The sequence below is a fragment of the Spermophilus citellus genome (genome assembly GCF_964194105.1).
Source record: "Spermophilus citellus genome assembly, chromosome: 9".
In the NCBI taxonomy this organism is placed as follows: Eukaryota; Metazoa; Chordata; class Mammalia; order Rodentia; family Sciuridae; genus Spermophilus; species Spermophilus citellus.
The window spans coordinates 91885959-91899022 of NC_138191.1; the positions used below are offsets into that span (position 1 = coordinate 91885959).

General features: G+C 38.1%; 1 protein-coding gene across 7 annotated transcripts in view; it reads right to left on the reverse strand.

Annotated features, from left to right (window-relative positions):
- Positions 1-13064, reverse strand: part of FGGY (FGGY carbohydrate kinase domain containing) — a 413229-nt gene that overhangs the window by 119692 nt on the left and 280473 nt on the right. For all 7 annotated transcript variants that reach the window (XM_081308911.1, XM_081308913.1, XM_081308910.1 and 4 more), the window contains one exon: positions 12091-12198. In XM_081308911.1, the coding sequence (XP_081165037.1) occupies positions 12091-12198 (108 nt within the window). The remainder of the gene's footprint in view (positions 1-12090; positions 12199-13064) is intronic.

The window sequence follows — 13064 nt, forward strand, 5'->3', positions numbered from 1 at the left end:
TTCTGGGATCTGGCTCTGGTTCTCACCCGTTGTGTGACTCTGAGCTCGTCACTGCTTTGAATTCAACAACCTCCTTGACCTGTCAGCCTCCTTCTAAAATAGCCTCCTTTTAAAGTTCCATTGGATTGGTGTAGTTTTATGAAAATGTTTCAAATTAACAACTATTGGTCATTCCAATGGAAAAAAAAATCATGTAAGTTTTGAATATTTACTTCCTAGATGTTCAACTTTGGGTTACTGTGATGAGGCATATTCTAGACCCTCAAAGAATTTGTAAACTTGGGAGTGCATCAAGATGAACCCACTGAGATCATTAATGAATAATTAAAGGTATTACTTTTGATGCTATTTTTTTTTTTTAATGGGAGGTACTTGAGGAGTTTAGAGGAAGGAGATTTGAATGAGTTTACAGGAGGACATGTGTAGTGTAGCCATGAATGCAATTATTTAGTATTTACTGGATGACTAAAGTACCAGGAACAGTCCTCAGGCTCTGGGACACAGTGAAAAGGAATAATACAATATTTAGTAGCATAAAGTAAGGTAGTCATTCATCATTTGGCAATTGTAGAGACATGAAGATGGAAAAAACATTTATGGTTGTAAGGATGGAGGGAATTGGACTACCTGCTCTCCTGGCATCTTACAGGGGTTTGATAAATATTTGTGGAATGAGTGTGGGATGAATGAACCATGGAAGCGTACTGCATGCTTACATAACACTACATCTTTTTTCTCGGTGATTCTTAACAAATTTCACCTTTGTATCTATTTGTGATGGGCACACATTAGTCACAGCGTAAATGCATATTAAGTTAGAGAATAAGTATAGTAGCAGAAATATGGATGAATGAGGGGAGTTGGGATAGACAGTGTATCTTGAAAGTCAGATAATGGTTCATACTTTTTTTGAATTGGAGCCATAGGAAATGACTTGGATTGAGGGAACAAAATGATGAAAAGATAAGGAAAATTTATCCAGCAGGGTGTGCAGAAGAGGGAGATAATAAGATATAGTGAGCAGGAAATGTAGCGAGGATCAGAAGCCAACAGTGGGAATACAGGGCCCACACCCCAGTCCTTGCCCTACTGCAGTGTTTACCAAGTTAATTTATAATCCTTAGTGTCTAGTCTGTCTCTGATCCTACACTCTGGGCACTTTCAAAATTATAGCCTCAATATGTCCCTAGAACAATGCCTGGTATCTGAAATGAATGAATGAGACCCATTTTGAGGAAAATAAAGCAAGCTTAGGGACAGACTAGTTACAGAATCTAAGAAAATCAGAGTCAGATGACTTTTAAATTTGGTGTATAAGAAAAGGCAATGTGATTGTATAATTCTGCCCTTTTGTTTTCTGTTTTCTGGATGCCTTGACATCTGGGGCCTAGCTGACTCTGGAGGGGCAGTCTCTCCCAGGGCTGGCCAACTCCTAAAGGTGGTGAAAAGCTTTCCACCTTTTTCATATGAAAAACAACTAATTCAAAGCCTATCTCTGTATCCCCCCTTCCTCTTGGCTCTTGCATGGGGGTTCTTCTGTTTCTCTAATCCCAGCCAGATACCAGACACCAGCTGACAGCCCTTTTACCCCCGGAGCCTACTGAAATAATACAAGGTCACGGACACCAAGCCTGCTTACTCTACCCTGCTATATTTCTTCCCAAGAAAACTAGATAAAGATTCTGGCCTGAGGTTGTTGCTCCCTCCCTCTTGACTCTTAACTGACCTTGATGCTGCCACAGGGTCAGGGTTTCTTCTCTTCCAGGGAATTGAGAATAACAAACTAGCTTTCCAATGACAACTGTCTCTCAGTCTGTTAGCCTCAGCTTAGGTGAAAAATAATAAGCAAGCCCACATTTTAAGATAAGGAAAAAAAAAAACAAGGGCTTTGCCATAGAGTCTTGCTGTCTATCCTTATCTTCTGTGAAAACTTCAGAAGTTACTTAAACTCTCAGAGCCTCGTTTCTGTACTTCAGCAAAAAGGAGACAATAAAATTTCCAAGATAGGAAAGGTTGTGGTGAGTGCCAATTGTATAGGTGGCTATCAGTTCATAATATCTATTATGAAGAAGAATGGGTATAGCCCAAAAGTAAAAATGGTTGTGGGAACAGGATCCTAGTCCACTGTACTTTTTATTTTCCACAACATTTGGTGGTAAAGGCCTCTCTGATTAAAAAAGGATGCACCAGTTTGTCAAATCACTGAGTGCTCACTTCAGCAGTCTGGAAGTGTCTGTTCCTAGGGTTGACCTTAGAACTTGTGTTCTAATCTCTAATGCATTTAGCACAGTATAGAAGAACATGGAGTCCCACAAGTCGTATTTGTTTCCCAATGAGATAACCACATTCACAACAACAACTGTCATTGCCAAGTGGTTGCCTCAGAAATATACTGACAGAACTAGTCGAACGGCGACTTTTTCTTGTTTCTGCCATCTTCTCAGATTTCGGCTCCAAGAGCAGACAGCTGAAGAGTGGGCTGGAAAGCTAAACACTACTGGGACAGGAAGGAAGCTGGAGATGGTTGGAGGCAGGTCTTGCTCAGACCAAGATGGAAAAGTCACCTTACGGTGAATAACTTAGGATGTTGGGCCCTTCCTTGTCAAGGTAGCATCTGTGCTAGGAACATGGAGAAACAACGGTTCAAAACAGTCGAAAGCACAGATCATAGATGGGTAGTGCAAGGTGGCATCTGACCCACAGATATATTTTATTTAGGATATATAATGTTTTATAAAACGAGCCAATATTTTTAAATTGGGAGCTTTCTCTTAAAGTCCTGATTCTGGTTTCTCTTGCAGAATTATTTCCCACATGGCAAGAGTTGGCTAAGTGATGGCTGGTCCTGCACACAGGCCTCCTCTCTCCAGCTGTGAGAGGTTGCAGGCTCCCCACCACTCCCCAGCAAGGCACACCACCCCACCACTCCCCAGCAAGGCACACCACGTTTTATCCATCGATCATCACGATTCCACTAAGGTTTTACTTGCACTGAAGATACATTTCTCTACAAAGGAAGGAACAAGAAATTGAGTCACAGAATACAGATGCAGGTGAAACTTCTCTGTGGAAGTGAGAACTGTTCCTTCATTAATCTCTTTGCTCATTTACATGGTCTGACTTCTTTAGGCACTTGAGTTTCTGACCTTTGATATGGAAGAGAGAGGACAGGACGAGGAGTCCTGAGACCTGAGCTCAGGTCTGGCTCAGGAGAGACCTTGGACCAGACCATCTCCGATTCTCTATGAAATGCTAATAAATCAATATGACAAATAGCCAAATGTGTGTGAATTGCAGAGAGAACTGAATTGCCTGAGCAACCAATGTTGCTAACAAAGAGTTTGGAGGTAAAAACAAAACAAATTCATAAAACCAGCAAAACACCTCCTCTAACAAATGCAAACCCAGAATTTATTTCAAGAATCTTAAGTTCTATGGTCATTTAGCTAAAGCAAAGCTCTTATTGCAAGATGACTTTCTTTCCTATTAAAATCAGTTTACATATTAGTCTTAAAGCTTTTACTGTGTCTTGCTGGCAAAGAAATCACCACGCTTCTTTTAAAAATGCATTTAGCATTTTTCAGAACTGCTTTTTCTCTATTTACATTAAGCTGTAATACCACTTTTTTCAAATCTAAGCCATTTTAACTCTTTATTTATGTAAGTCGTCTTATCTGGAAACCAAAAAACTTGCTGATTTTTTCCTTCTTGAAATCCTCATAAGAATACAATGAAAAACAAAGCGCAATCTAGGCAACTTCTCTGTGCTACTGAAGAGGACTATGGGTCTCTACACTGAACAGTCCTGAAGAGTAACAAATACTCCCAAAAGATGAGATTAACAAGTGTTTCATTGAAACTTTAAGATCAGTTACCTAGAAGAACTCCACTTACTAGTGGAAAAATTCTGAGTGAATACATTGCTAGTTCAGTCAGTCTTATTCACCACCAAAGTTGATAACTTTGTAAATATTTAATTTGCTAATTAATTTACTTATTTATGAAACTAACATGATGCATGTTTACCTTGTGCTATCCACTATTCTGAAAACTAAGGATAAAAATATAAAGAAAAGTCAAAAGTCTTTGCTCTCACAAAGTTCTGCCTACAAAGGGAAATGGGTGCTCCAAAATCCAAATATAGAATGGAAATATTCTCTGTAGGCTCAACAATATTAATTAATTAAGCACCTATTCTTTTCTAGACATAGTAAGCACAGGGAATTCAGTGGCAATTACATGTGACTTAATATGTGTTCCAATGGAGATTATATCTATTGAAAGATAGAGACAATCAATAAATAGTAAGTATAATTATAATAAATATAAGTAAAATGAGAGAAAGTGATTAGTGCTTTAAAAGAAACAAATAAGCTTCTATATAAAGGACACTGGTTTTAGAGCAGTCAAGGAAGAGCTCTCTGAAGATGCTGAATGAGAGAAAAAAAAAGAATCTGCCAACCATGAATCTATATTGAACACATTTTTCAAGATAGGATAAAAAATAAATGAACTGAAATAAAAGAGGGAATGTCTTTTGTCATTTGATCTCTACTATATGAAATGCTAGAGAAAGTTCTTCAGTCTAAAAGAAAAAATATATTAGATGGAAGCTTAAAATTTTTTCTCCATATTTTTATTGGTACATTACAGTTGAACATAATGGTGGGATTTGCTGTTAAATATCTGTACATGCACAAAATATAACAATAAAATTTGGCCAATTTCACTCCCCAGCACTCCCCTCTCCCTCCCTTCCTCCTTCCCCCTGGTCTCTTCATCTATTCTACTGATCTCCCTTTGGTTTTCATGAGACACCCCCCCACTTTTTCTTTTTCCTTCTTCCACATATGAGAGAAAACATATAACTCTGACCTTCTGAGTTTTACTTAATTTGCTTAATGTAAGGGTCTCTAGTTCCATCCATTTTCTGGCAATTTACATAATTTCGTTTTTCTTTATGGGTGAACTAAACTCTATTGTGTATGTATACCATATTTTCTTTATTCATTCATCTATTGATGAACACCTAGGCTGATTCCATAGTTTGGCTATTGTGTATTGTGCTGCTGTAAACATGGGTATGCTTGTATTACTATAGTATGATGGTTTAATTCACACAGAGTGATGGTCACATGAGAACACAGGGAAGAGGTATGTATCAACAACAATCCAAAGAGACCTAAATCCAACCACACTGATCTTTATATTAAATACAAGGAATTTGAACAATCCACACAAAAACCAGAAATCATAAGACAGGATAGAAAAGCAAGACCAAAGTATATGCTGTGTTTATCACATTACATAGACCGGGAGAGACACACTGGTGGATTGACCATCAGTACTTGGAATAGACAGGTGTTATATTTCAGAGGTGGGATCCATAGGACTTATTGATGGACTAGTATTGGGAGAGAGGGTAAAAGAAAGTAAAGAATTAATCCTAATTTTTTGTGGCTTTGATAAAAAATATATAAATGATGGTGTTCTTTACCAAGATGAAGACAAATAATGCAGGATCAATTTTGGGAGGGTATCAGTTATGCAGTCAGAAAACAGAGTAACTCTTGATTCCTTCTTCTACCTCCCTGACATCTAATCCATTTGCTTCATTGACAGCAATGTTATCATCCAGAATCCTGGACCTCTTTCTTTTCTGCATACTTTGCATCTAATCCATCAAGAAAGCCTGTTGGCTGTACTTTCAAAGTATATCCCAAACTGGATCACTCTTTACCAGCTCTACTGCCAGCATCCTTATCTCATTGGGCTTATAGCAATAATTTCTTCCTGGTTTCCAGTGTTTCTATCCCCCCACCCCACCCCATCCCAGTTAATTCTCAACACAGCAGGCTGCAGGCAAAATGACCTTTTAAAATCTAAGTCATATCACATCACTCTTCTGCTCATTATTCTCCAGTAGTTTCTCATTTCACTCAGGGCAAAAGCTAAAATTCTTAGAGTGGTAAAAAACACGAACCTCTCACCCCACTGAACTTAGTATCTGCACCCCACTGAACTTATTATCTGCAACTCTCATGTTGGTTCATTCAGCTCCACCTCTGTGAACTCCTTGCTATTCCTATAATACCCCCAGCATACAGACCCCTCAGGATCTTTGTACTGATTATTCCCTTGGCCTGGCATATTCTTCCCCTGGGGTTTAAATTGGCGAAATTCCTTCCCTTCTTCATTCTTTGCTTAAATGTCACATCAATAAGACCTACCATGGCTATACTATTTATACTATACTGCAACCTACACTTCTGAACTCATATCCAACTCCTCTAATACTATAGAATGAAGTGTATTTATTTTTTGCAGTTTATATCTCCTATTGTTAGAATTCAAGCTTGAGAAAGGTACAGATTTTGGGGGAGGGGGTCAGAAGAGGCTGTTTTATGCACTGACATTTTCCTACTCAGAACAGTATCTTGAACACAGTAAGTATTTAATAAATATTGTTTGTATAAAAGAATTCACTCTAAAAAGCATAGAGTCTATATTACAGATAAATGAAGAGCTATGAAGAGTGAAAGGGTTGCATCTGTTTTAGAAAGACTGCTTTAGCTAATAATAGTGCAAGAGAGAGATTTAGGGGCCTGATAAGAGAAAGACACCAGCTAGGAGAGTATGCATGAATCCAGGTGAGTATACAGAAAGTACAGTATGAGCTAAGGCAAGAAGAGGTCACAGGGAGATGTTTGGTTTTTAGTTGGTCTGTGTATCCATGAAGTCATTCCAATTAGCTAATGTGAAGTGTTGTGGAAACAAATAGATCCCATCAGTACCGACACACATACATTTTTCTCTTATAGTCCTACAAAACCTTGCTTCAGATGCTTGGAAAGAATATCACCCTACAGACAGTAGTTGTTTTCTGAGAGAATCTACAAGAGAATGTTTATAAAGTTCTGCAAAGTGTAGTCTTGTAAGAGTCGAGTCCAGTTCTGGAAAGATCTGAGGACTCTGGTGGTCAAACTGGGTTAAAGATTGTGGCTTTCCCACTCATAATTAACTGTATGCCCTTGAACAAGTTACTTTACTGTTCACAGCCTACTTATTCACTAGTAAAAATAAAATAATAACACTGACAACATGCATGCATGCATGCACGTACATGAGGAAAAATCAAAAGAAGGCTGAATCTTATTGGGCCTAAAAGAGCTTGACATATAACAGGCCCTCAGTACGTGCCAGCTCCCACCTTTCCAGTAGGCTGCAGGGATAGAAAATCTATTCTTATGTGCAATAATAAATTTATAATTATCAGTACTACATCCAACTTTCTTAGGTGATGATGAGCTACTGGAGTGACCTCATTCTTGCCTGGACTGGTGTAATCGATCTGAAAATCCCTGTAACATGATAGAATGACTGAAAGAAAGAAGGGATAAAATGACCATTTCCATAACCTGCACAGCACTGGACACACTTCAAGTTGCTCATAAGCCACTTATGGCAGACTGACTTTTATGGATGACTTCCAGAGGCTAGCCCCAGATGGAGCAGCCATGGAGATAATGGGCGGGATAGATAGGCATTCCCAATGCACAAATCCTACATTTCCAAAAACACAGACAAACTTGTTGCATTATGGTCCTGTGACTCAATTTTGTAAATTCAAATTCTGGGTTCATACAATTCCAATGTAAACCCAATTGTCCCAGGAAGCAAATCTACCACAGTACAGCGCAGGAACTTATCTTGGCCTCCCTTTACCCAACACCTCTTCCAACAGAACTCACTTCAATTAAGACAGAGAGGAGCAGTTAGATGGGGGATGGCCAAGATCCAGCTGGAAATGAGTTTCAGCATCTGGATTCAGTGAACACCAGGGTTAGTGATCTGTGGAAAAAGTCTGGGCAAAAAGCAATGTTTTTTGCATGATTTTTCTGGAAAATTGGTGAGCACGAGACAACCTTGGATGGGTGTTTGGTGGTACAACTAAAATCAATCTTTTATGGAAAGGGAGTGTGTGGCCTTTCAGAGAAGAAATAAATATCAGTGATGTGAAATGAGTCAACAATAAGTCTAATTCTCAGTCAAATGAGACTGTAAGAGTTCCAGGACCAGAAAAAAATCCCATTTTTTTTCTTCATCCTGAAGATAAACAGATGAAGATTTGTTTTTAAAGTACCAATGTATTCATATACTTGGAATGATGGTTTTGCTTTGTAATGAAGTTCTCTGTATGTATCTAACTGGAAAAAATGAAACTTTTAGTATTCTTTTTCAAGTGATATACAGTTTGTGTGTTTCCTTCCTTTCTTTTTCTTATTTTTGTTTTTTTCTTCTTTCTCCTTGTTTCCCTTTTCTTCTCTTTTCCCATTTCCTTTCCCTTCTCTTCTGATGTGGATGGTATATTTCTGACTGTGTCTGCAGCTACAGCAACCTTCAGCTGAGGTTTAACAGAGTTGTGTGTATGAAACAAAGAACAGAGGGATACAAGTTCCTCTTAGAGTTCTACATGATGACAGCATGTTTCAAAACCAGAGATCAAAATTTACCATAGAAGGAACCAGAATTAGTAAGCCATAAGGAAAGGTAAGTGGCAAAGGGACCATATGAAAAGGCCATTGGTGGTGGGTCAGGCAGTGCTGGCAACCCTGGGTTCAGTAGTCCATTATAAAATACAGATAATAACTTTTCCTATCTCCCGAGAGAATCTACAAGAGCATGTTTATAAAGTTCTGCAAAGTGTAGGGTTGTGAGAGGATTAAATGAGATAAAATATAAAAAATTATTGGAATCGAAACTGGGAAATAAACTTTCAAAATAACATTAGGCATCATAATTATTATGACTATCATTCAAGGATATAAATCCCTCTCACAGAAAAAATTCTGGATAAGCTCCAATTATTGTTATTAATATAATCATCCTCATTTTCTTTATTTTATAGCTGTTTTATGTTTCTTTGCTTAGCATCTCCAGACTGCTGTCTTACTAGATAGTCTACTTTGTTCTTGTTTCAAATTTTGCTCTATCATGGCAGCTTTTAGGTTTCTTAATCCATTAAGTCCCAAGTTTTCAATTTTGCAGATGTTTTAAAAAATTGACATAAGTGCATTAAAATAGGTTGAAAATAATAATCTAGAGCTTAAATGTTATTATATTATTATCATAATTATATTACAATATAATAATGTTATTATAAATTATATCACACTATATATTATATATTATAGTGCTATAATATTATTTTGTTATAATAAATTATATTATTATAACACAAATATCAATATATAATATTATATAAGAATAGTATTATATTAGTTATTTTATATAGTATATATTTATTATATATAGTAACAACATCATATAATTATATCATTGTACAATTATGCATTATTATGTTGTGTATCATATATTACATATATTATTACATACACATTACATTTAATTGTTTATGCATTTTACACATCTGGGATGATGGGAAAAAATGGGTTAAGATTTTGCTGTGTATAATCCATGGGTCAATCATGACCCAATTCTATGTCCAATGAAATTATATATGACAGATTGTCCAAAGTGGAGCTCCCAATATAACTGGAATGGTTTATAGTGCAAAGCTAATTGAATAGATAGGCTAACAATTCTCAAGCCTTATATCAAAACTCATAGTGGAAAACTAAAGATTTTTTAGAAATAGCAAAAAAGAGGTCCAATTTTCTAAAAATTAAAATGTAATCTTATGAAATAGGTATATAACTAATTTTTATTCACAAATATATGTTAAAACATATGTGAAGATAACTTATATCCAGAGCAAATAACTGAACCAAATACTGGAAAAAAAACATTTCCAACTGAAAAAGATGTCTAATTTGCATGCTGTCTATAAAACCCTGTTGAACAATGCATCCTATGCAAAGAAGTGTGGTTTTTTTTTTTTTGTTGTTGTTGTTGTTTTTTGTTTTTTCCCCCATCCTTGTTTAGAAAGTTTCTAGACTGTGTCCTCTGTGGGTTCTTATGACTATACTATGATGTGGCTTTAAAAAGGGCTTTTAGTTATAGGCCTTCAATATGCAACAGAAAGGGGGTGGATATGTAAATAGAATGTTACACACAAACACAGCAGTGGTTTAAATAAGGAGAATGTTAGGTGGACATCCATACTGCCGTACTTTAGGCATGATGTATTCCTTCTTGACCATTCTGTTTATGGTTCTTAAGACCAATCAGATATTAATTATTTCAGAGTCTGATCCTGAGGACCAGGGACTGATGAGGACTGACTCAGTAAATTCATTTCTCTAGCCTGGCACAGGAGCATGGGTACAGAACATGCTCTGTGAACCCACTCACCCACCTACACTTCTACCTACTTTGAGAGGTCATTTAGGGAAGTTTAAAATAGAAATACTTAAGAAATGGAAATTAATGGTTATTTGTATCCATATCCAGCTTTGGATCAGACCACTTGGAATTTGGCTGGACACCTAGAAGGGCTGGGAGGGGACTCAGACAATAAACAGACACTTTCACTGTAACCTAGTAAATGGGAGATTGGGTAACTGAGCTTAGGTCTCTTTTCCCTTGCATTCTTCATCCAATCTCTCAGCAGCCCTGCTGATCTGTTGACCTCAACTCCCAATTATCTCCTCCTTCAAGCCCTCGTGGCTATTTATCTGGGGATTAACCTAATAAAACTGGTCTCCCTTCCTTTGGACATGTGCCCTCAGACCTTATTCCTCATGGCTATTTTCCAGGGTTTCTTCCAACTGAGACCTGAATGTGTCTACCTACTCTCCTTGATGATGCTTGATTCCTTAGCATGTTTTTCGGGGACTTTTTAAGACATGGTCCCTTTCCTGCTCTCTAATTTTTATTTTAAGCTATTTTTTCTAAGAATAATTTGGGCCAGAGCTGAAATTATGGACTATTTTAATTACCATCAAATATGCTTGTTACCATCAAATATGCTTGTTACTTATCACGTCCACATCTTCTTCCATTGCAAATTCTCCTGCCTAGAAGCCTGTCCCTACCCTTCTGTGTCTGGTTTATCTGTATTTATCTTTCAAGTCTCAGCACAAACACTGTCTCCCATGAAAAGGATTTCCTAACCACTTGTTATAGTTTGGATATGTTTTCCCCAATAAGCTCATATGATAGACGATGCAGAAATGTTCAGAAGTGAAATTATTAGATTATGAGATTTGTATCTGATCAGTGAATTAATCCATTGGATGGATTAATAATATAAAGGGATTATGGGCTGGTAACTCTAGGCAGGTAGGCTATAGCTGGAGGAAATGGGTCACTGGGTATGCTTTTGCATTTTATGTTTTATCCCTGGTGGCTTGATTGCTCTCTTTGCTTTCTGGCTGCCATGAGCTGACAGCTTTCCTCTGCTACCTGCTTATACCATGATGTTCTGACTCTCCTCAGGCCTAAAGCAAATGAGTTGGCCCCCTATGGACCGAATCCCTGAAACTGTGAGCCAAAATAATCTTTTTCTCCTCTAAGTTGTTCTGGTCAGGTGTTTTGGTTACAGTGACAAAAAAGCTGACTAATGTACCACCTTTGCATCAACTGGAGTTGTGTTTAAAGGACAGGTAAAACTGCCTGCCCAAGCAGGAAAAGAAGCAATTACAAAGGGACAGAAGAATGGGATAACATGAGCCATGTGAGTCCTTCATAATCTAACGTAAGTGGTAGGCACATGTGTGAGGCTGGAGTAGACAGACTGCAAAAAGGATGATATGCCCAGCAAATCATCTGACTTATGTCTCAAGGGCTACAGGGAACCATTAAAGGGTTTGGGCTGGGAAGTAACATTGTCATTTTTTCACAAAACAGAATATCACTCTCTCCTGTAGGGCGTGGGGAGGGGATGGATTGGTGTGGAGAAAAAACAAACAATGAAAAGAAGGGACAGTCATCACTGCCTGGAGCAACAGTTAATCCTTTATCAAAAATACACGACAATGCAACATATATTAGGTTGTACACTAAGAGAATGTTAGCTGACTTAGGAGTATGCAAATCTTCCAATTACTGGGATATGGGTGACGTGACAAAATGGGATAGTCAATGGTGTAAAACATCCCTGATGCTACAGAGTAAGTGTCAACTTACCAATTTTCCAGTGACACTCTGACCACCTTCGTTCAGCCAGAACCCAGGGACCATGGCTGAGAAATAAGGCCCCCAGACACCTGGTACAAAAATTGGGTCTTTGCTGATCTGAAAGAAAAGGGGAAAATTGTGTGAAAATGCTGACCCTGGGGGCTGGAGGGAGTCTCCCCCTCCTCCCACCTAATGCTTCTATGACCATAGAATTCAGCTTATTGTTGAATACCTCTATGGTGGGGGAGTTATTTTCTCCCAAGGAAGATCATGGCTCCATCTTTGGAAATATTTTTGATAAATTCATTGAGATGTCAAAGCAGTAAAGTGATTATTTTGTAAAGAAACATATGAGGCATTTCCTTGCTAGTTCCCACTCTGTGGCAGAGACTGTAAAATTCGTCTCCATTCTCTACCCCTCCTGTGTCTACATCTTTTCTATGACCCTTTGTGGCTCCTGCCACTGAGAGGTGGATCTATTTCTCAACCTGTTGAATCTTGGGTCAGTCTTGTGACTTGTTTTGCCTAGAGAAGGAGGCAGATGGGACACTGTGCCAGTTCTGGGCCTCTCCAGGGCCATGTGCTTTTTTTCCTTCTCTTGACCTTCTACCTTGGCCAAGAGACATGCTCCAGATGAGAAGACTTGTGCAACAGAGCTGAATCAGCCCAGTTGTCTCAGGTGCTGTCCCAGATATATGAGAGAGCCCAGGCAAGACCAGAAAATCCCCCTAGTTGGCCAGAAGCTAACTATCCCAGACCATCCCAGCCACCCGGCCAATCAACAGACTTGTGAGCAAAACTACAGCTCTACCATTACACTACTAAGGTTCCACATTTGTTACCTAGCCTTTTTGTGGAAATAGATAACTGATACATTCCTCTCACAAACAATTTATTTACAAGCCATCTAACAGCATGCCCTCTGGTGCATCTTCCTTTCAGGAAGCTCCAATCTAGTAGGAGCTATATGAATACATAGACAA